This window comes from Haliotis cracherodii, unplaced genomic scaffold (genome assembly GCF_022045235.1).
Source record: "Haliotis cracherodii isolate W230 unplaced genomic scaffold, xgHalCrac1.p SCAF_6, whole genome shotgun sequence".
Classification (NCBI taxonomy): Eukaryota; Metazoa; Mollusca; class Gastropoda; order Lepetellida; family Haliotidae; genus Haliotis; species Haliotis cracherodii.
Window position 1 is genome coordinate 44473610 of NW_027266319.1, and position 25882 is coordinate 44499491.

The 25882-nt window shown below is 37.7% G+C and overlaps 1 protein-coding gene and 1 pseudogene across 4 annotated transcripts in view; one reads left to right on the forward strand and one right to left on the reverse strand.

The window, feature by feature from the left end:
• LOC139445782 (ankyrin repeat domain-containing protein 26-like) overlaps positions 1-25882 on the reverse strand; it is a 758925-nt gene that overhangs the window by 303194 nt on the left and 429849 nt on the right. For all 4 annotated transcript variants that reach the window (XM_071226998.1, XM_071227000.1, XM_071226999.1 and 1 more), the window contains 2 exons: positions 10856-11046; positions 2861-2993 (listed from right to left, as the gene is read on the reverse strand). In XM_071226998.1, the coding sequence (XP_071083099.1) occupies positions 2861-2993; positions 10856-11046 (324 nt within the window). The remainder of the gene's footprint in view (positions 1-2860; positions 2994-10855; positions 11047-25882) is intronic.
• Positions 360-2412, forward strand: LOC139445275 (uncharacterized; annotated as a pseudogene).

A 25882-nucleotide genomic window follows, 5' to 3' on the forward strand; every position in this document is an offset into this window, starting at 1 on the left:
GTAAAAAAATAGAATAGAATAAAACAAGCATGAAATACTCATATCCCCCGCCAATATGACATGTCCGGTTGTGTGCAATGCATAATAAGCTCCTGTGAACTATGTTCACTGGACCTTTTTGTAAATGGCCTAATTGCAGCACTAAAAAAGTTATTACTGATGTTGTTTGGCTCCTGCAGTTTATGATAGAATATGTAACTGTAACTGAAATGAGTTGTGTTATTACTTAAACAATAATCAGAGAAGTAAGGGAGTTCTTACTTTATTTAATGATCATTGAGAGCAGGGGTCACAATGAGTTGAACTGAGAAGTACAGCACCACTTATATGATGATTTGAGCAGTAGACTGGAGTCTGGAATGCTACAGCACTGGCATGATCAGTAAACAACAAGTCCAGTGTAGCTCCAAGACAGTGAGTTTGAAAGTGAATGAATTGAGTAATTTTCCGCACATTAAGAAATTTTCAATTTTAGTTTTATTTCGTGTTACCACCATGCAATGCCGTGAAGTAAGCTGGTTTGGATGCCACTTGTAAATTGTGTTTTCACTATAATTCACATTATACCCTGTCCAAGTTCCTTTGTCAATTGGTATACATCTCAATTAGGTAATTATGGTAATGATTCTTGGACAATGGTTTTTGTAGAATATGTAAACGGTTTCCGAGTTAAGCACTTTCTAAGGAAACATTTGTAAAAACTCCCAAACTATCAAAAGGCACCAGTTTACCAGTAGACCTTTTTATGTACCAAGTTTGGTGAAGAAATATTGCAAGGTTTTCATGATCTGTGCCAAGTTTGGTGATTTTCAGTGTAAGTCAAAAGTTGTTGCCAGGGAAACTCGAAAAATAAAAAAAATAAAAATCCCAAACTATCAATAGGCACCAGGTTACCACTAGACCTATTCACATGCCAAGTTTGGTGAAGAAATATTGTTCAGTTTTCAAGATCTGCTTCAGAAATGAGCACTACCGCCATTTTCAGTCTAAGTAAAAGTTGTTGCCAGGGAAACTCGAAAAATAACTTTTTCAAATATCCCAAACTATCAAAAGGCAACTGTTTACCACTAGACCAATCTATGTGCCAAGTTCTATTTGGATGGCTATCACAAAAAGACAGTGAGCATGAAATGTGTAGTGTGTCAATCTGTTGATGAAGTGAAGGAGATATGGAGCAATGTGACAAGAAAGTCCAAGAAAACCTTCATTGACTATCAGCTGCAACAGAGAAAGACCAGAGAGGGGACCCAACCATCAGAACTGAGTCAGACCACTTAGTGAATTATTGAGATAATGTAAGACTCGGTAAGTGTCGGGGGCATATTTGGGGGTTAGAATCAGAAATACTTCCAAGTAAGTGCTTTGAGAGCAAAATATTTTACAAAAACTGAATTCTATGCTAAAATAAGTGTGTACCTTGAACTGTTTTGAAAGAATGTGCACATGTCTACAATATCTGAACAATACAGTCAACATAGTTTGATATAATATAATATTCACGAGATATGAGTATTACCAACGCATCCCATGATGCTGACTACCATAGAAAAAACACTAATGTAGTATGCTGAACACAATTTTGTGAACTGCCATTATTAAATGGGATGTGATGTAATTTCTCTACTGTTGCATCTACATCAAGCCCAAAGCCTGTTGATAGAGCAAGAGTTGATATCTGCTGTAACAGTGGATATGTAATGTAATGCTCTTCCAATAACTTATGATATACCTGACTTGTTCATGTGTATATATCACAAATTCAACGGTTATCAAAGATTATTCATGAGCATGTTTCTGCTCTCCTACACCTGCTATACGTAGAGTTCAATTTCAGTAAGGCAACTTATGTTGAAGCAGAAGTAACATGTTTCATTATTTTGATAAAATGAATATTTCAGTTACACGTTAAAAGCAGAGACAAACAGACACAGTCAAGATCCATTCAGACTCCTAAATTTGCAATGAAGTAAATATCCTGTTGATGTTTGAGTCCTCTAATATCAACACAGTAATAGGTCAATAACATAAAAATAAATATAACTCTGAAGCACAAATGAGTAAAGCTAGAGTAGCTGCATATATGAGTCTTCTAAAGCCATTGTCCCTGATAAAGAAACACACACACACAAAAAACTGAACTTTTCTCAGTTGTTGACACTGGGCTGCCAACCAATGCGTTAGAGCCTACTTTAGCAGCTACTACATGTACCTCCACCCAAGCATCACAAGATCCTGAAGACAAAGACTCTAAAATAACAGAGCATAGTGAAGCAGCACCAAGAACTGATGATGGACGTTCAGCAAGGCAACTCAAGTACAGAAAAAAAAAGGACAAAACTCAGTCCTACTGAACAAGTCAATCAATTACAGAAATGAGTAGTAGAGCTTGAAAAACAGGAAATAGTAACTTGATACTGTGGTATCCTTTCCGAATAATGAAAAAGCTGGTTTGTCTGTGGTTGGTGCTTGAATATGTGTGTGCATACCATCAAAGCAGCCAAGAACACTCGGAAAACCACCAACTGCAAATATTCCATCTTGTGTTGGTCATTTTATGAATTCTTTCTTCCTTTTTAACAAAAGCATCAGCCGCATCTACTGTAACTGTACTTTTGTCAACACCCATTGTATCACCAATCAATTGATGGAAACTACCACTTGCGTAAAAGCGGAAAAACATCATTAGTTGTCGGCACATCAAATCTTCCCTCAGTAAATTGGCAATGTAGTTTACAGATTCCCATCAAAATCTGCACTAATCACAAAGTTCACGGTCTTTGCAGAACTTTCATAAATGCAAAACAACCTCATCACTTAGGTGAATACAAGTCAAAAGATATTAACCTCATTAGAAACTCACCTTAGGGATTCAGATTTCTCAGTGTTGAGCAGTTTGACCTTAGTCTCAAGCATAACCCGCTGATTTTTCTCGTGCTCTAAATGTTGTCTGAGCTCTCGGTGATGTTCCTGGAGTTTCAGTAGAGTCTTTGGATCTATATAAACAACATCCATTTCAGTAAGTGCGACTGATGACATAAAAATATAAGCTTCAAATGTTTGTTGTTTGTTTCTTTGTTTATTTGTTGTTTTATGAAACACAGCAATATTTCAGCTATATGATGCCGGTATGTAAATTATTAAGTTTGGACCAGTGATTGACGACATCTTGAGCATCGATCTACACAATTGGGATCTGATGACATGCATCAACCAAGTCAGCGAGCCTAATCACCCATTCCATTAGTTGCCTCTTAAAATAATTTGTGCGAGATGGTATAATAATGCCATGGCTGTAGCTCCCCTTGATTATGTGGCAATATGACAAAGAAGTCTTCATTCATTAAGCAAGTTTATTCACCAGAATTTTAGCTGTACACAAGATTGAGACTGGTGCCATGTGCTTGTATTTAGCAGCTTGCTAGTGATAGTTTCAGGATCTGGTCAGAGTCACATCGGGCGGTTTGTCATGCTGCACACCTGGCCCTGGGATCATGAAGGTGGTCTTAGCTCAAATTTTGCTAAGCACGAATTTTGCCTTAAGTTTTTAAGATTTTGCTTAGCTAAGATTCAGTCTAAGACTGTCATCATAGGGACGTGCACAGGTTATACCATACTGTGGTAATCATTGGATGCCGTGGTTATTTTTCTGACGCACATTTTCCTAAGATCGGGAAAGGTCAAGGTTGTGCGAGAATTGCACTCACTCAGCACTGGATCTACCCCGGCTATAAAATTACGCAGAGATGTAGAATATTAAATTCCCTATCTGATGGTGATGTAAATATTAAACTGGTTTGAAAAAAAGATTCTGCGTTGAAAAACAGGACATTTTTCCGCTTTTTAGCGTACACCGATAAAAGTACTGTGCAACATTTCTTTTTATTTAGCAGCTTTACCGAAACTGTGAGCGAACAAAATACTGCCTAATATTTGAGCGACAAAATACATATCAAATGGAGTTATATCCGTATGTTTAACGACATAAATTCAATGTAAAAAATAGCCTGCCGTAAATGACAAAATCTGATTTACCTCTGACGTCAAGAGGCGACAGAGAGGTTACACACCTTCAAAGAAAAGGGGGCATAACTCAGCTATGCTTAGCACTAGTGCTGTGGGTAAGGACAAAATATTTTCGTGGTGTTTTGTTGACGAGGAACCAAACTATTCCAACACAAATATCAATAATGAAACTGTATACGTTTAGGCATAAAAAAAACCCATAAGAAATGATGAAATTATACTTCAGAAAAAATAAGTAATAATGGATGGCTGAATCCAACCCATAAATTAGTCCTTAGATTCCGCCATTCTCCTAATTGTGTAAGTGTTATTTGACCAATGTTGCACCATTACTAATGTAACTGTAACCGTATCAATTGTAATGAATTACTAAAAAAAATGACACCATTCTACTTGACGTCATGCTGCTTCTATGTTTTTGACGTCAGAGAAAGACGACAGTGGTATTTAGATTAATATATATCTCCCCTACTTTTCGTTCATGGTATGGAAAAAGTCTATGGGTTAAACGGAATTTGACAACATAAAAAGACTGCATTTACCATGTAAATAATGTCTTGAATAGATAAACAATTCGATAGTTTACAGTGTATCTTAATTGGACAAGGCACGCACCTGTTTGGCATCAATTTTATGTAATCAAGTACTGAAAAGAATATTTACAACAAACAAAATTATATTCAATATTGGACTAGTATTTGTTCATCGTTATGTAATTATTTCTCATCATCTTGTCTCAATATTATACAATTAAAGATGCGAAGAAAGCATTATTGGTATAGAATTATCAAGATAATCGTATAAGTTATATCTTCAGTTTTAGTTATAAAATAAATTGAAACGGTTATTCATGGACACTGTTTATATGAATTTATAATATTGACTATTACACTCCAAAGAAATACGGACATGTTGCAGTTACAATTACATTTCATTTGTAACACTCGTCCAAATTAAAGAAATATCGTATACGATCAATTTAATATGTAAACATTGTTCAAACAAACAGGATATTATCAAAGGTTCATTTATGTTGTGGCCTATATCTACGTACAATATCATATTGAACATTGATTAATATCCAAAGTGAAATTAAATGTGTGAAAAATGTACAAAAGATATGCAAGATCTACATCATGAAAAGTAAACAGCAGGATACGCTGGTGGGGTGTACTTTCATTCAAGGAACTTAACTTCAAAGAAATTACCAAATATGTACAATAATGTTGAAGAATGACACCACTACCGGTGACCGAAATTTACAAAATGGCGTGTTGACTGTCAACAGAGCACAGGATTTTACGAGGGGACATTCGTGACATGTAAGTAATCAGAAACATTCTGACAATCTGTGTACTGTTATTTGCTGTTATATTTTCCAATGAAATCAACGGAAATTGTTAGATTTTCCGATAAATACCGTTGTAGTTGTGTGTGATTTTGCTTCAGTCATGGCGTCGCACAGGACGGAAACTTCGACAATTTCTGTTGAAAATATCAAATCATTGCAATGTATCTATTTTTAATTCCCTAATTTTTCCTACGATTCTCTTCCCATGTATATTCTGAAAATGTTGAGCCAATGCATTCAACCAATAGACGAATGGCTTTGTTTACATTTCCAACAAGTGCAGCTTTTCAGTGTTCGTTTCACACCTCATTTATTTTGCTTAATTCATCTAGACAATTTGTATTGATGAAAAAGGCCATTTGTCATTTGATTCTAAAATGTATGAGGAATTCAAGGATGTAGGTATCACAGCTGATTTTGAAACATATGTGATGGTATTTGCATCTCATTACCGGTGGAAACAAACTGATCATGAAGGAATATCAAAACTTGAATAATGGGTGGGAACTCTGTGGGAGCGCTGAGTGGGGTGTGCCAGTTCATCACCGATTAAACCAACGATGAAAAAAATGGTAGAACGACGAAATCTAGATCTTTCAAAGAGCTCTTCGTCGTTGTACATTTGAAGAGGGTTGAATCAGTCTCGAGATGTCCGTTGAATTGCTATTTTTTCCTTTTTAGACCCTAGGCGACGCATGAGGCGAACAACCTCCACCATCTTTCTTGCAACAAATTTTATCTTAAGTCTACTCAGGAGCAGTCTTTGGACTTAAGATCAAATTTTGTCTTAGACTTAAGATATTCTCATCAATTGAGCTTCGTGATCCCCGATTTAAGACAAAATATGGTAAGTTAGTTTCATGATCCCAGGGCCTGATGGCAAATAATCCAAAAAAGGATTGAGGTGTCTTTACGATTTCTGCGCAGGATCCTATCACCTGCCTTGATGTAGAATGATCTTGGAGTTTCAACCTCCCTTTGGATTTCACCTTCTCTGATAAATCCACTGTCACAAGCACTGTATCTCACTCTTTCCCTTCGGAAGAATATGTGATCTGTGAAGTCATAGTTCCTGTGAAGATGGTTCATTAACGTGAAGTTGAGACGTAGGAACTGGGAGTGTGGTCCACATGTTGCATCAGGGTTAGAAACAGTTTTTGTCCACTAGTCCTTATAATGACAATCTCACTAAAATCAGATGTAAGTTCTCGCTGCCGATAAACAAAGATCTGAGGACATCCCATTACGGGTCGTGTCAGAACGACCTTTCCCGAACCACTGAAACGAAGAACAAGAAGTTGACATCAGCCAATTAGAAAGCAGCTTTCTCAAGCTTTACGGCACTCGTTTCAATCTGGCGACTTCCATTTCAGACTACACTTGAAAAATATGTTGACACTGTTCTCGATTAAAATTTTGAAAACTGAACAAAAGAACAACCCGGAATGTCTAATATGTGGTTACGATTATATTGTAGTGCTTCCAAAGTACTGTGCAACCCCTCCTCCGTTCAAATGTTTATCCTAAGGAAGCGGGAAACAGACGATAATTTTGACGGTAATTGTTGTTCGGAATACCCCGTTTTAATGTTTTCGAGGTTGCATGTTTAGAAAACACATTCCGACTGTCACTTTCATGATCTGGTAAGCGACGCTTTGATTTGTCGGATGAAAGGTTGTCTGACATGACCCGTAATGGGGTGTCCTCCGATCTTTGTTTAGCGATAGCGAGAACTAAGATCTGATTTTAATGATATAATGATAACATTTAGCAAAACCCTTAAAATGGGCCAGTTTCTACTAGTCCTTAGGATAACTTTACTATTGGGCAGTTTGGTAAGGACTACAAGACTAGTGCCAATTTCTAACGCTGTTGCATCCCATCAACAGCTGAGAAGTGCTGAATCCATCCTGTAAAGATGTACTCCTATAGGGGTGGAGAGCCATGTAAGGAGCTGATGATTTCTTCAAGAGCTGAGAAGTGCTGAATCCTGTAAAGATGTACTCCTATAGGGGTGGAGAGCCATGTAAGGAGCTGATGATTTCTTCAAGAGCTGAGAAGTGCTGAATCCTGTAATGGTGTACTCCTATAGGGGTGGAGAGCCATGTAAGGAGCTGATGATTTCTTCAAGAGCTGAGAAGTGCTGAATCCTGTAATGGTGTACTCCTATAGGGGTGGAGAGCCATGTAAGGAGCTGATGATTTCTTCAAGAGCTGAGAAGTGCTGAATCCTGTAAAGATGTACTCCTATAGGGGTGGAGAGCCATGTAAGGAGCTGATGATTTCTTCAAGAGCTGAGAAGTGCTGAATCCTGTAAAGATGTACTCCTATAGGGGTGGAGAGCCATGTAAGGAGCTGATGATTTCTTCAAGAGCTGAGAAGTGCTGAATCCTGTAATGGTGTACTCCTATAGGTGTGGAGAGCCATGTAAGGAGCTGATGATTTCTTCAAGAGCTGAGAAGTGCTGAATCCTGTAATGGTGTACTCCTATAGGGGTGGAGAGCCATGTAAGGAGCTGATGATTTCTTCAAGAGCTGAGAAGTGCTGAATCCTGTAAAGATGTACTCCTATAGGGGTGGAGAGCCATGTAAGGAGCTGATGATTTCTTCAAGAGCTGAGAAGTGCTGAATCCATCCTGTAAAGATGTACTCCTATAGGGGTGGAGAGCCATGTAAGGAGCTGATGATTTCTTCAAGAGCTGAGAAGTGCTGAATCCATCCTGTAAAGATGTACTCCTATAGGTGTGGAGAGCCATGTCAGGAGCTGATGATTTCTTCAAGAGCTGAGAAGTGCTGAATCCTGTAATGGTGTACTCCTATAGGGGTGGAGAGCCATGTAAGGAGCTGATGATTTCTTCAAGAGCTGAGAAGTGCTGAATCCTGTAATGGTGTACTCCTATAGGTGTGGAGAGCCATGTAAGGAGCTGATGATTTCTTCAAGAGCTGAGAAGTGCTGAATCCTGTAATGGTGTACTCCTATAGGTGTGGAGAGCCATGTAAGGAGCTGATGATTTCTTCAAGAGCTGAGAAGTGCTGAATCCTGTAATGGTGTACTCCTATAGGTGTGGAGAGCCATGTAAGGAGCTGATGATTTCATTAAGGGTTGCTCCACTGTTTGAACCGTTCTCTCCGCCTCATCATAACTTTGAGGGTACTTCTGGCTACTTGTGATGTGTGAGAAGCAATAGATGTCTGGAATACGATGTCTTGTGAAAATAGTTTTCAGAGGTAGTCATGACTTCCAGCAACTCTGCAGAACTCAGGATTGCACTAACTGAAGAGTGGATCAATCTTCCCTTGGCAACCATCTAGACACTTATTGAGAGCATGAAACGACAGTTCTAGGCAGCTATCGCATCAGGTGGATCACATACATGCTACTGAGAGTTGTTATTTGGGACAATGAATTTGTCTTTGTGATTATGTTATGTTTCTGTTTTGGCCAGAGCCTCTGATTTTGACTGGTGATTGGACTGATTATTCGTCACATATGTCAAAGTTTGTTGGCATGGTGTGGCACATGACAACAGACTAATGTTCATTAAACAATTCATCATGCAATATTGTCTTTGTCTATTTCAACAGATGCACACAATTTGAAATATTACCTTTTAAAGTGGTGATCCTTAGGCGACACTTTTTTTTATTTCTTGGTTTACGAATTTCAAACTCATATCAAAAGTGAGGCAGGCCAATTTAAAAAAAAAAAAAAAGCCTCTCACATTTTTTTTTTTCTTGAATTTTGTCCTAAAATTTTATATCCTGGAGTAACAAAAGTAAAACAACTCAATTTTTCAAGAACATAATATTATATCCCTGGCACTCAGCTTGTGCACAAATGGCAATATAACAATATTCATGTCATGGGTGAAAATGCATGAAATTTTGGCAGCATGGGCGACATTTAACTCTTTCAACACCAGCCAACCAGAAGATTACTGCTGTGACACCAAGTTCCCAGAGACTCTTGTGTGATAGATGAAGCCAACATTTACCAGGGAAATTTTCTGCTTGTAAAACATCTTTGCTACTACATGTTTGGCCATACACTTTTTGAAAGGTCTAATTAATCCTATTGTTTATAAATATGAAAGTTATGTGTATTACATTATTTAAATAATTCATAAACAACTTAATAAAGTTTGTTTAAATAAAAATAATGTAAGCTAAAACATTCATAACGTCCAGATTAAGGACCAATGAAGCGAACATTTAACGATTTTCGGCAAATATAAGATTTCATAAAATCTACTTATCTATTTCTTTTATATTTTCATTTGTTTACGTAGTCAGAACATTATTTTATAAAAAGAATTACAAATAATATCTGTCATCACCCATTTCCCGATGATATTGGCTGTCCGCTCACTAACATGAGGAAATACCTCCGTTTTCAAAGCTTTGTAAGAACAACACAATCGTTGAAGGCTGCCATGTCAGTATACATAAAAAAAATATTGTTTCACCGACATAATCTGCTACAAGGTCTGGCTTGGTCAAATTTAAGCATGTGACCTAAGGCAGTCTATATTAAAAATATGGAACTTTATGGATGCATGTTACTAGGTTACGAGCTGTGACAAAGATTTCTTATGCATATATTTTGGCATTAAAGACATCGTGTCCAAGCCAAGAAATCGAGGCGATGAAAGCCGTGATGTCATTTGACTTACGATTACACGCGATCGTACGAAAAGATGGAAATAATAACTTAGATGTCAGTTTGGTAACTTTTAGATATATTTTTGTTGATTTTATTACTTTGTATAATATATTCAAAGATTTGCTTTTAACGTCTTTATTTTGCTGTTTGACGTGTTCGATGAGGACCCGTTGTCGAAGTGTGTCAGAGAATATTATTTTCAATAACATTGCGTGAAATGGTGTCTAGTGAATCAATTTTTAATCTATAGATAAAAAATGATAAAATCAAATGGAATATGTATTTCAGACACTGTGAAATGTGATAGATTTAATAAATGAATGATATGACAAGTAGGTTAATTATAAACTATTTTGACGTGACTTGGTCGGTCTACCCTGCGGGTACCCATCTAAATGCTGAATAATACCACAGTGGCAATGAAACTGATTGTAAATAGAAAAAATAGACACACTGTATTAAATGGATTAAATGGCAATCCTTAAAATGGATTTGTGGAAATGTTATTTCCAGTGATGATATGCCCATGGTAAAGTGTATTGCTTTGGAAGGAAATTCAATACTGAATGTTTGCATATAAAATATGCAACCCCTTCTACGTAGCTGTATTTACTGTAACTACACCTGTACTACACATTAGAAAAATACAGACAGCCATGCAAGCTTTTGGAGTTAGTACTGGGTGCTTGTAAGGATTACCTGCACATTGGTTAAAATGTTGGTAATACGGTGCTTACTGGAGCAGGGTTGTTGATATGGTGTCTATTCTGATCATAAAAGTGTTTTGAATTTGTGTTTGTTTTTTTGACATGTTAATTACCATTCATATTAAGATTAAGGAGCATATCTCGAGCAAAGGGAGAATAGTCAGCTGATTTGGTCATCACAGAGCTCTCTGCTTCAAATTCTGTGGAGGTGTAAGACAGGGCATCATCTTCAGCTGTCAAACTGAGGTTGTATCCTGAACTTCCAGCACCAAGTAGATTAGGGTAGTAGGAGCTTACATCATTTCTGTAACATTGTAGAAACAACACTATATATTACCAATATTTAGTAAAAGAAAACATTGTTTTAGAAGGTTGACATTTCATACATTGTTCAATATTTTGAGGGGCAGAAACTAACAGTTATAGTCCACTAGTCCTTACAATGATAACATATAGAAAAACCCTAAGATTGGCAAATTTCTACAAGTCCTTATCATACCTTAACTATTGGGCAGATGGACAAGGACTATAGGACTATAGGACTAGTGCCAATTTCTAACGCTGATTTTCTAAAAATGACACTATGCATGGATAACATATTTATGGAAAAGGGGTCACATGAACTGATGGGAAAATTAATTGTCATGACTTACAATTTAACATTTATGATTGAGTGAGTATAGTTTTACACTGCTTTTGTCAATATTCTAGAAATTTTGCATTGGGGGTGACCCCTGTGGACCCAGGTAACCTGTTTGAAGCCCTTTTCTGGTGTTGCCCTCCATGATATTGCTGGAATATTGCTAAAAGCAGCGTAAAGATCCTGATGGATCCAGAGCTGCAAAGAGTTACTGCAGATTGTGAGGCACTGCAGGATATATATGAAAGGGTAAAATAACAGCTCGGACAAAGATCAAAACATTCAAAACAAGCCACCTCATTCACAACTCACCTTTTTTCAGTTAAATGACGTCTGAGGGGTGAAGATGTGTCAAATCTGTTATTTTGCAAAATGGACCACAATTGGATGTAATGTGACTTTTGAAACATTTGAAATTGTGATAACTCTATTTGAATGACCTCATATTTTGTTGAATATACTGGCAAAAGATTAATGACAACTTAGTAACAATCCACATATCTCTGATATTTTGATTCTAATCAACATCATTTAATTGAAATCAGACACCCTTATCTGTAGAGGTTACTGGGACAAGCAGTCGGATATTTTTGGACAATCTGCAAGGTCTCAGGCCTGTTTGGTGGCGCAAGTGTACTAGAGGGTACACTTGCGCCACCAAGCAAGCAAATATTGGCGGTGTCTTCTATTACGCCCGGTTCCGGTACCATCCTTATATGGAAACACGCTCAAGGGACAGCACTCTCAAGACCCGAACTTGGCTGTATTTGTAAATTTGTAAAGCCAAATTAACTCCAGTAAGTAGTATGTATATTTATTTGACAGAAACAAATGACCACAGTTATATATAGGAGATTACTTTTTCACAGGAATAAAGTAGTATTTGTTCATAGTTTAACTAGATAATCACATGTGTGTCTGGTTCACCTATATATACTTTCAAAAGATGACAGTGTTAACATATATACAAAGACAAGGGGGCATAACTCCGCTATACTTAGCACTAGTCACTTGGTAAGAATTAGCTGTGGATAAGGACAATATATTTTCATGGTGATTTGTTCATGAGGAAGCAAATTATTCCAACACAAATATTGATATTGAAACTGTATACGTTTAGGTATAAACAAAATGTAAATTTAATATTTTTGTTTGTGCAATTATAATACCACCTACGTCATTATATGCAGTTCATCTTTTAGTATCTCAACCCTAACGCCTTTGCCTTTACCACTCACCAATAGTATCTTTAATTGTATCCTTTGCCATGTGCTCGTACGGCAGTTTGTTTACACTACCACTTCCGGTGGTCTCGCTCTCAGTGTATCTCTTAAATTGTTATAATGTTTTTTATCACTCTTGTCAGGCCAATTGCCCTTGTTTTAGTATTATTCTCCCATAGCCGTGTTATCGTTAACCAACATCCATGTAGATAAATTCCTTATATACTCCAATGATTTCTTTCACTACCGGGCATGTGCAATGCAAAGGAATGATGTCACATGTGTATTTATGTAAATTCTTTTCAAGTAGTATAGGTAATGGGGGTTCTGACTCACTTCCACTGGAGCCAGATTCATATACCTATACTGCTACTACAGGGGGGATTTTTTATGCCAAAATGATTATGCGATTCAACGATAGTCATGAGATGTATTAAACGAAACATCAATATTAATTAATAATGAATAAAATTTACTATAGCCCACGAGGATATTGGAAAGGTATAGGAGCAATAAAAAAATTAGCCACCGCGGCTAAGGTATCTAAAGATGTGGCCAAGGATTGGTTAAAGAAACAAGCGTTGTGGCAAATATATTTACCGGCACCGCGTTATATACCGAGGAAGAAGTTTGATATTTCTACGACGAATGAAGTTCATCAGGCTGACCTCTTGTTTCTTCCCCACGATAAGGTAAAACGCAAAACGTATAAATACGCTTTAACAGTAGTGGATGTGGCTAGTCGATACAAAGAGGCTGAGCCATTAACATCGAAAGAATCAACAGAAGTAGCTAATGCACTGAGCCGCATATATAAACGCGGACCACTAAAATGGCCTAAGCTATTTCAAGTAGATCCCAGTCGCGAGTTTATGGGATCGATAACTAAACTGTTAACAAAGCACAACGTCAAAATCGTCCGTAGTCAAGCCATCGTTGAAAGATTTAACCGGACTCTAGCGGAACGTTTGTTTGGCTATCAGTATAGGATCGAAATGAAATCCGAGCGATTGAGATCAACCGAATGGGTGACACGATTATCAGCCGTTGTATCAGCGCTGAATAATGAAGTAACGAGATTAATAGGGAAGAAACCATCCGATGCTATTAAAATGAAATCCGTGACTTCCGAATCTTCAGCACCGAGGAGAGGCAAAGAACAAAAACTTCCGGATAGAGTAAGGGTAAGATATTTATACCAGCCCGGTGAACTGGAAGGAGGCCTACGTCGCGCAACCGATCCCATATGGTCCCTTAAGACGTATAACATTAGTCGATTGGTTACGAAAGAAGGAGAGCCTATTCTTTATTATCTTCAAGATGGACCGGGTAGGGCATTTATACGAGAAGAGTTGTTCATAGTTCCCGACGGTACGGTATTACCACCATAACCATAAGCATAGGTAGTTACACCATCATTATCAATCCATCTCTTTGTATCTAAGGGGGATAATGATGTCTTGTTCATTCTTAATCCATATATCCTATGATCGTAACTTCTTAAAGAGTTCATCTCGTGTTTGAACGTTCTACCGTTGAATAATGATTCTTTATACTGTTCGTGTTTGATATGCTTTTTTACAACATACTTCTTAACACCCTTGGCTTTTCTTATCTCTCCATTATCGGACTTTTTTATAGAATACATCTTAGGTCTTAATCCTACATACTCCGCTATAAGGGTCCCAGCACATTCATCCTTCATCTTACCTAATACCTTTTTATTTACTACGGTGTGCAGTGGATTATCTTTTGGGTAATCGCTCGTGTCATACATATCTATTTTTTCTGCCATATCTTTATACACATCCTCGGTTTGTATTTCCATCAACAAAGAATCTGTGTCTGTATATAACACCTCGCATCTATCGCCGTATTGCTTCTTAAGTTTGTTGTAATAAAAGTCATACATTAAGTGTTTTGACAAGTCGAGAATACTCATACCGACGTACACCGGTCTGTTGAATTTTATATTACTCTTCTGCATATGCAACGCGGCTAAGTCGTTATCGAATATCTTGCTTCTGTTAAAAGCCGGACTGGCTTTAAGTTTCCTGAGTCTTTCTTCCTCATTAGATCTGACTAATTTAACATCAACACGCTTCCTTAGATTCTCCATAGTTTTACTGAATACCGAGTTATTCATGAGCTTATATAGATTCTTTTCGAAATCGCTGGTAGCTATCTTTCTTAAATCTGTGTTCAACCTTATATAGGGCTCCATCCAAGGGCTTTGATCGAACTTTAGAACTCTGTGTATTTTCTTTAGTTTCATACCTAACGATAGATACAACTGGAGATTTCAGTAGTGAACTATATATTTTGTCTTATCCATCAAATTTGGTACGAGTTTTTCTACGTTAGCTAATCTACTATTACCCATCAAGGACCGTTGACTTTCTGACATCCAATCTTTATTAACCATTAATCTTTCGGGAGCTAGCGGATAACTGTTATGATCTTCATGTAACGAACTTGGATATTCCAAGTAAACTTCTAGTATGTACCCTTTATTCTCATCATTATTATTATTGATATCATTCACATTGACCCATTCAAAACCACCCGTGGGTAAAGGTTGACTCATAGCCCATCCGTACAAATTGTTAGCGTCGAGATATGATATATGCGTGTCGGGTTTACTCGGATCGTATCCTTCCACTAATTTATTATTAGCCTTGGAATACCTTTTCGCTGCCATCGATATACCCCCTCTTAATCCTTTCTCAATAAACAAGTGCATATCGTAATCTGTGAGTAGTTTTAGTTCTACGCCGGTCTTCTTCAACAATGCATCCCACGATAGTCCGGGACTGGAATAGTACCATGCCGGGTCCAAGCCATATTGTTTTAAACACGTCTTTCTAAATATCTCGAATATATCGGCGAGTAACAGTACATCGGTTTTTAAGTACAGATCGTGATAATCACCTAAATTCTTACAACCTAATTTATCCCAGACCGTCAGAGCGTGTTCATAATCGGCATCTGTTATTCTAGATTCTGTTAAGTTACTATAGAATGATTCAAGGGGTGGTAATTCAGTTTCTTCGAATCTAGACCAATCATCCATATATTCGTAAGGATATACACCTTTTCTCAGCAACAAATGACGAGTTATCTTATCGGTATATTGATTTGTTATCGCGAAGTCATCGGGATTGTTCGCATTAGCTAAATTGTCCAGGGAAGATAACAGAAACTGTACGGAGTCTATGAATCTAAGCCCATTACTTTGCTTTATTCTAGATTTCCCATCCTTGTCCCTATAATGTTTAGGTTTAGTCAACGAGAACGATATGTATTTTTCCATATTGTTAGGAATGCACGTTAAACCGCCGTCGGTCTTTGAGATAGCTTGCATAATGAGATGTGAATCGTATCCCCTAAGGTTATGAAACACAACGGGGATGGGTATTGTTTGAGCATTCATTTTTAGTTTCAAGTTACACTCGTTATGAGCGGCTCCCCGATAATTACCCGTGACGTGACAATGATCTCTTACGGAACCTCCATCCAGGGGTTTATTACAAACATGACAACTCGTTGACTTCTTGTGGGCCCTCCAATCATCTATCGTCATACGCATGGGTTTCTTACACGATAATTTTTCCCTGATTATTCTCTCTTCATTTTGTAGATATTCTAGGAACTTTCCCGCTGCATCGGGACCTCTGTAAATCACGGGAGTGTTTGTTTTCCCATCATACCTTACAACTATATATCCAAACCCACAAGGAATATGTTCTTGAGTTTTGTACGTAAAACTACTATCAGTATTGCTTCGGTTGGTATTTTCTATGGGTTTGATAAGCGCTTCGAAGTCGGCGTAAATTACGTACGGTACTGGCATTTGATTACAATAATGTTCAAATTTTAATATATTTTTTCCCTCTTTAGGCATATCGATCCTGATAGCATTCTGTCCAACACCTCTACAGTCTTCTTTATGCGCTTCTAATAGATCTTGTCTGCTGTACCCATGCAGGCATCTTTCGCAGAAATATTTCTTTTCCTTATGTTTTGTTTGATCGTATAGCACCCTGTTTAAACTCTTTATCCACGTATAATGATATTTACCATCTTTTTCGATCAGAAATGAATTGATTCTGGGAATATGTTCCGGAGCGGAGCTTATCCTGTGTACAACAATTCCTTTAGAATGTCCGAAAACATTTATAGCTAAATTATTTTGCTTTTCCACCTTATCAATTTGGGATATTGGTGTAGGTTCGTCTATACCATCGAAGTTGAGTCCATCGTTTTGGGGATAGCTAGAAGGTCTATCCGGATTCTTGTCTACGGGGAACAATGCAGATCTTATCATCATTCTTAAACAGTCATCGGATTTATTTTTTACGTTAATTATGGCTTTTTTCTTCTTATAATACGGGGGTAAATCTATATAAGATCCACCTTTGAAAGGCATATAATTCGCTATATCTAAATATAAACTATCGATTTTATCCACACCCCAACCCGAACCTCTATTAGTCCAGCGTTCTAAAGTTTCCTGTATCCTCTGAATTGATGTATCTAATGATGCGTCTATAGTATCGGATTCGGTTATAACTTCTTGATTGCTACGGAAATATGGTTCGGTATATTCGGTGCTATCGTCTGCGTTACTTTTACTCAATGACATTTTAATCGTCAGCTGGTATTTTTATACTATGTAAATCATCTAACTCCTCGTTAATTTTACTCGATATGATGGGCTTAATATCGTTAACATCCATGTTGGAATTAATATCCATCTTCCAACCTCTTAGATATTTACTAATGCCGGCGGATATGGGTACAAATATTAATTCTTGTTGTTGTTGATTATTATCAACATCATTATTATTATCTAGTTAAGCGATCAATTCAGCTCTTCTCATTCGAGAATAACCTCTCAGCCCACTGTTTCTCGCTCGAACTTTGAGTTCTCTAACAGTCTGTGGTCTGTTGTATTCCAAACCGAGTAAGGTAATCAATTCAGCTTTTCTCATACGAGAATATCCACGTAGACCACGTTGCTTTGCCATAGCCTTCAACTCTCTGACAAAAACCATAGTGGTTGAATGGTATATGCAAAATGAAACAAATGTCTAATTGGTTGTTTTCATATATCTAAATACGTATTCTCCCCAACCTATTCCTCTCATTGATGTAATCTCTCTTCCTAGCATAAATAATCTGATTCCTGACCCTATCAGCACCGTGTTTCTTACATAAACAATAACGACCTTTGACCCCTATCCCGCATTCAGAACACGTATAGTTTATGTGTCCACGCTTGATGTAATAATTGTGTATACCGCAGTAAATTTCAACACAGCGTCTGTTACATAGAGTCGTCTTCCCCATGAGTGTAAACTTGCAGTTATTCATGGTATATACATCTATCATATCATTTGTCTAAATGCAAATCACATCTACACTATTGATTATGCTATTTATAGATCATGCATAGCCACAGCTGTGGTTATTTATGAGTAGCTATTGTATAGCTGAAAATCAATAGAGCAGTCAATCCCATAATCACAAATGTGACCTCTCGGTCTTTCTGAGCCTCTGACGGTGTATAAAACTGACTCATTGTTGGTCTAGGTATTGGGTCGAGTTTTTTACCATAAACGAGGAAGTATTCGTGCATGGCGGATTCAACATCCTTAAACGTTTGAATTGAATGTCCTTCCTTAAGCAGTTGTTCATGAATAAAGTCTAATCTCTTCATTCTCTGCTGCGTATATTGTAACTGGGCTGCTTGGTATTGTTCTAAAGCTTCGTCATGTCGTTTACGCTCCTCTTCAACTTCTTTAGCGTTTGATTCCCTCATACTGGAAAATAAATAATTACTCCCCGAAAAAGCTAGAGCATTAACAACAGCTCCACCGACCATCATCGCAATTGATGCCATATGAATATAAATATTGAAATGTTTAATTACTTCATTATGTCTTCCGGGATAAGTCCTTGTTTGATGAGCATATCCTTCGTTGCCATTACTAATCCAATATCCAGAACCATCATACCTATATCAAATCCATTAAAATCTAGCTTGGGAGGTGTGGCTTTAGTAATCATTTTAGCCATACGGGCATAGCCAATGGCCAAGCCGTTTAAATTGACAATACCTAGCCGTTATTAAAGCTGTGGTGAACGGAGCTAAGAACATTCCGAATCTATGATAAAACTCACAGCTCACTGAGCTTATAGCGTGTTCGATGAATGGGTCTTTCTCTAGAGATTCGCATAAATACATGCGATGTTCTGCCGGGATGGGGAGAAATGTACTAGCTACGACTGTGTATAGTTGTAATATAGACGACCCTATCGTTTTAGTCATGGTAGCTCCCAGTCTAGACTCGTAACGCGCGTACAGTTTTTTAATCTCTTCGTCGGTCATGTTATCAATTTTTTCGATGGTATAATTTTCTCCCAAATATTGGGAACATTTTCCACCGGCTACCAAAGCCGCGAGTCTTTCTCTATGTTTATCTGTAACTACTTCAGCATCAGATTCTTTGAGCATTTGTTCGATGAGTTCGTCGCATTCCATAATGTAATACCTAAGGAGATATTTAAGTCTAACATAATATAATATGACGTATCCAATACATCCCGTAATAATGAACTGTTGCGAAAGAATGAGGATTTCGAACCACATTTTATGTAATATTAACCGCTAATGTTCAATTTGCTACATTTTTGCTACATTTTTGCTATAATTTTGCTATATTTTGCTATAATTTTGTTACATTTTTGCTAAGCAATTGCATAAGCAGCTGGTTGATCGGTTTTTAATATGAGTTTACAGTGCTTCGTTGCCGCTAACACTTTTCTGACTTTATCTCGTTCACCCTTGGTATAAATGACGTCATTTTCTCGTAAACATTCCTCGAATGAATCTCGGTCTTTGCAATGAAACAGCGCTACCCATTTGGTCTGCTCTCTCAGATCTTTCAGGACAGAGTTGTATTTTTGAGTAAGTACCCAAACGCTATGTTGAGTATGCCTTCCGGAGAATGCTAAATACGAAAGCATATCTTTCTTTTTTGTGAGTTCTTTACTCGCACTGCAGTCGTCTATTACGAAAAGGGTTGATTCTCCTTTGTATTTTTCGTGATATACTCGGAGACAGTCTTGTAACGATCGCCCGGATCGACTCTGTGTACCCCTTCGTCATTCATTACCCAATCTCTCGATAGGTATGTTTTATTAACGCTTATAGTCAGGCACAGAATAAGAATATGATCGAAAACGTCCCGATAATGACTTTGTAAAATATCTAGAATAAAGGCTGTTTTTCCACAGACCGTTTGCCCGCAATGATAGCGCAGTGCGGATCTTTAGGTAAAAGATTATCAATAGATTGCTTGCACGAATCTCCCATTTTGTATATTAAGTTGCGCATCCATAATCACGTACAAATATATGTTTAATTTACCAGCCGATTCCTGGAGCTTCGTGATCTGTATGGTGACACCCTCACTAGCATTTTCTATTCTCCTCCCACTGCCGTGTAGTTGGTCATCGTCCGTTGTTCGCATGTCGAGCCATAGCGCGTACTTCGTGGTGAGGTATTCACCCATCGATACACTCCCGATAGACAGATCTTTCACGACCGCGTTAACTTCCGGGGAGCGTTTTATAGAAGGAAGTTTTTTAATCTCATCCCACTGGTGATACGCTAGCATTCCTTGGCTATATAGTTGATTAGGAACGCCCTCGATAGTCAGTTCTACTTTCCTAATCTTGGGATTGTAGAACTTCTCGGTATTTCTTTTAAACGCATCGGAGGGGTCCTGGAACAACATTAAAATACCCTTCAACGACCTCGTGGGGACGTTTAGATTGATATTCCACATCGTATCTTTTTTGTCCCTCGTGATCTTTCGGTGTCGCAGCACGCGATCGTACAAAATGGCTAAACTTCCGGTATACTGGTTACGAATTTGTCTGGCTAATTCGGGATCCGTTATCATATCGTACTTGAGCGAGATATTGTCAATAGAATAGCTAGCATCTTCAGCAGCTCTGATTACTCTACCGTAGTCGTTAAAAGTGAGTTTGTATTCTAACCTATCGCCTAGGGATGCTTGATAAAAAGGCATGTGGGAATCTAGTAATTCAAAGTCTAGGGGAACATAGAATTGGTTACCTAATGCGTCGGCAACGGCCTTATCTTTTTCGTTGGTATCAACACCACTAGAAGCACCTACGCGCAGTCTCAATGTGTTCTTATTACAAATACCTTGGTACTGTAAGTTTTCCCGCTCTTTATCCGTTCTCCAGAGATCCATGTAACAATAGTATACATCGCTATCATCGATACTCAAACCTCATTACCGCTAATTTTAATAGCGATTTTCTTAACGATAGCACGACCTAAGTTCTGAACGGGCTCCCTGTTAACGTCGGTAGAAGTCAAAATAATCGTAAATGGTAGTCGGACAGTTCCCGGAACTAACACATCGTGTGCGCCGAGATTAGGAAAGCGAACCAGAAGCGTTTGATACTGATCGATGGTACTAGGGTTATTAGTTATAGTAACAGACTGACGAATTGCCTTGACCCCTAATGGATCTCGAAGTCTACGTTGTGGGTTTAACTTGCGTCCGTATTGCGAAGACATTGTTATATTGAAAACATGTACCCTATGTTTAATATAAAAATGACAAATTTTGAACATAATGACTTTGATCTAAGTACCTTTGATGACTTTGATAACCCAATCGAAGATACTGATGAAACCAACTTTGGTGGCACGAATCTTAACGATGAAATTTTACAATCAACCGTCAATGATTATTACGATTCCTTTAAAGATGATACAGTCGTGCCCCGCTTATACGGACTTCAGATATCCGGAAACCGAGGTTTCCGGACGATTTTCATTCAAAACGAAATAATGACTATATAAATTTACCCGTATATCCGGAAATTCAGTTTCAGGAACATTTTCCGGTCATTTTCATACACAAAACACTGAAATGCACACAAAATTGTCTCACTTATCCGGACAATACACTTCCGCTGGTGGTAATCCTTCCGCTGATGGTAATCCTTTGACTCGTGAGAAGTCAATTAACACAGTGACACTGAGTTACGTTTGAGACGAGCTTGTTTATTGTACATGTAATCCCCAAGCACAAGTTCGTGGCTTGTATAGAGACCTTGATTACCTATTACGAGAACACAGGCGATCTGGACAATTTGGATTTATTGTTTAAAATTCAAACCTCAAAATGTGGTAAAGTTCAAACTTCCATGACAGACTTCCAGTAAGAAGCTGGTTTCAGTTATATGGAAATTCGTTTATACGGACGAATTGTGAAGTGACGCAAGTGTCCGTATAAACGAGGCACGACTGTAGTCCTATTGTTCGTGACTATTCAAAGTTTACGATAGATAGTAAAGGAATATTGCGACTGCGTGGCGCTCCGGATATTGATCTTATGCATTCTCGTACTCGTAAGCCCCTAGCCTTGTCTACGATAGCTGCTAAACACGGCATCGGCACTGTTCGTGATGAATTAGGTTTTGTGGACTACTACCGACGACCAAAACTTTCCGCGAAGACTACTAAGGCTCTTCAGACTATGAGGAAAGAACTTGTTAATACAGATGATTTGGAAGCAGCCTCGATGGTGGCCTCGGACGGACTCGGAGAAATCTTGGATACCTATTACGATAATTCCATGTTACAGGTATCGGAGTTCAGTATTAGGGAATTACGAGGTCTTGACAAGGCAATGCAAACTATGCGGGGAGAACTGATAAATAATATAGCCAAGGTATCCGAAATCGACAAACATATAGCTCAAGAGAAAACAAAACTCGAACAGGCGGGCGATGAATTCAGTAGACGCCGCGTAGCGGAAAGATTGCGTAACTTAGAAGAGGAAAGATCGGCCCGCCTCGAAGCAGCTTCCAGTAATGAAAAGGCACTTCGTTCGCAAATCAGTCGTATTCGAGAAACTATCGATCAAGTCCTCAACGATGATACTACACTGGCCGATAAAATTAAAACATTGTTCAGAGAACAGGGAATAACAATTGCCAGTATTTTAACCGCGTTGGGATTTATTATATCGACTTTGACTCTCTCGTTAACAGGTGGTAGCGGCGGATCACCGCCTAACGATAAAAACGGTATAAAAGAGTGGATAAAAAAGCATTTAAAAGCATTAGGTTCAGCACTGGGAAAGCTAGCTGAGAAAGCAGCGGCCGCACTTCCCGGTATAATAGGGAGTGTTGTTTCCTGGCTATTGAATTTATTAGCTAAGACCACCACTTGGCTTAGTCAAAACTTGTGGGGGTTGATCGTAGCAATTGCAGGGTTGTTGTACGTATTCGCTAAAGACTTTTTAACCAAATCATGAGTAAACCAACCGAGACTCCACCCACTACAAGCGCTGTTTTTTCATCGATATGTTGTTGATTTTTAGCCGCAATATGCGGTGACACTTGTGCATCAGTAGATGGTTGAGCGATAGTTGGTGTTTGTGGCTTGACTATTCCCTTTTCGCCCGTGATCGTTTGCGTTATTAATTCGACATTCATATCTGAATTTATACCTGGTTTTTGTTGATCAGTAGCGATAACAATTTTATTATTATAACCGATCACTTGACCGATCTTAAGTTCCATATTACTCAGAGACATGTATAGTCCCGGTGCATAAACGTAGTCCACTTTGGATTGAGCATACTGTAATGCATCTTGAAAACGCTTTATAGACGATGGTATGTCAACTGGTGAATTAATGGCGTCCTCCACGTTTGTGACAAACTGTTTTTGCGCATCGAGCGCCGTCCCAGAACCGATAATGGACGTTCATGTTTGAGATTGCGCTCTGAGAATTGTCCATACATAAGTTCTTATCGATTCATTAACTCTTACAAATCCTGGATTAGTAAAATTATTTTCCGTTTTATCATTAAGAAATTCATTCCAAGCGGCTGCGGTATCATTCATTTGTATAAATTTTGTAACAATGTAAATTAAACCACTCTTAAAACTCATAATATCCCCTCTCCAATCGTTACTATAAAGTTCCCAGCCTTTATACCAATCACCGGTTTTATGCCAATGATCATATATTCTTGCGTAAAGTTTGCTGGTACTATACAACTTACCAAAATTAACTGGAAGTTTATTAAGTACTTTATATACATAATCGCTTTCTTCTTTGACGGATTTATTTTCCTCTGTGTAAGGAACACCTAGACCATGGTTTGCTCCTTTAATACGCCAATCTTTACTCGTAGAAACATTAAATTCCTGACATCATAATTATTATTTGTGGAATTCCATGCTCGATCCTGCGGTAATGGAGCACTAATTTCTTTAAGTATACGTCTAATCTGATAGTACACGTGAAATGACATAACAGACTTAAAGAGATACACCACATCCCGTTGTGGCACACCATACGGCAAAGTTTAACTGATTCTGCCAAAATTGCATCGGATTGTGAAACCAATCGTGCACCATGTTATCGCTAGTTGCCGTGAAACTGTACTTTTCAAAGATATCGGGGAATTTAACGAAAAATTCAGCACCAGAGGCAGTTACTATAATCGATTGATTAGTAATGTATCTCGATTTCATATTTAAGTTATGATATACACTTGGATTTGCAATCGATGATATAATAATAATCGATTCATCAAATGAGGGATCTAAATTACCCGATTTAGTTCCCTATAAAGAGCTGTGCATCCATCTTGATCAAATCAGTACAACGGATAATATTCAACAAGAAAGTCCTTCAACTTTGCTCAGAAGTGTTCCAGTGAAAAATGAAAAATACAATAGCGGTAGAACGGAATCTTTCTCAACATTACAATATAAAAAATTAAAGCGGGGTATTATTTCAGGCCTTAAAATTTCTGTATTAGATGTAAAACACCAACCTGTACATATAGGATACTTAAGTGTAACACTCCATATTATAAATAATGGTTGATTCCATATTTAAGTTATGATATAGTATCATTGTATATTTGATATGTATGTTACACTCCTGGGAATAACAAATGGTCAGTCTATTCAACTGCTTCGTACTATTGATAACTCGGATGGACAACTCGAAGTCGCTCTATGCGATGTAACATATTACCCACGGTGGACCAATATAAATGCTGCAAAAAGAAATAATGGGATAATGACATTATCCTCACGTGGTACTGCTAAATACATTAATATACCTGATGGGTATTACAGCGTAAGCTCACTCAATGATGAAATTTTTAAGCCTAACGGAATGAATCTCACTCAAAATGAGTCGAATGGGATGCTGAATTTAAACATTGTAGAAAAAAAAACTGTAATTATTTCCGTTAACTTAGTACCTAAACTTGGATTTACACTCGACGATAGACCTATAAAACCCAACATAACAATGCATGGAAATACATTACCCGATTTAGTTCCCTATAAAGAGTTGTTCATCCATCTTGATCAAATAAGCACGACAGATAATATTCAACTAGAAAGTCCTTCAACTCTGCTCAGATCTGTTCCAGTGAAAAATGAAAAATACAATAGCGGTAGAACGGAATCTTTCTCATCATTACAATATAAAAAATTGAAGCGTGGTATTATTTCAGACCTCAAAATTTCTGTATTAGATGTAAAACACCAACCTGTACATATAGGATACTTAAGTGTAACACTCCATATTATAAATAATGGTTGATGCATCAGGCCCTGGAACGATAAGACAATGTAATACAATTGTGCTTTCCGATCTCGGAGAAACAGAAGGATTTGATAAACCCGGTTACAATGGTAAGTTATACGCTTTACACTTACACGATAATGTATACAAGCGGAAAGAAGTCACATTCACGGGTAATCTAGAAGATTTAAGCGATGTCGACGTTAGTAGACTTCTTAAAACCACTCCGTACAATATCATTTACAACAGTGAGAATAAATGGACTATTGTCGAAGCAAACATCAAGTGGCTACTGAATATCGTCATTACCCCACCTTATGCAATGATGGGTAAGGGACATAATTTAACTAAGATAATAAATAGTGGCATCGTACTTGCGGCCTATATCCCGTCAAAACAAAAAAGTGTGTTAGTCACTCCCCTGCCAGAAAAACCAGGTCATATGTTATATAGTCGTCCGGCAATCCAAAATGTTAGTTTAAATTTGGTTACAGAATTCAATGATATTAAAGTTAACTTGAGTGCAATACCTAATATTTCTACGCTTATTATTGAAGTCTTGTTTGGAGATGCACCGGTAGATGCCTTCGAAATATTACCA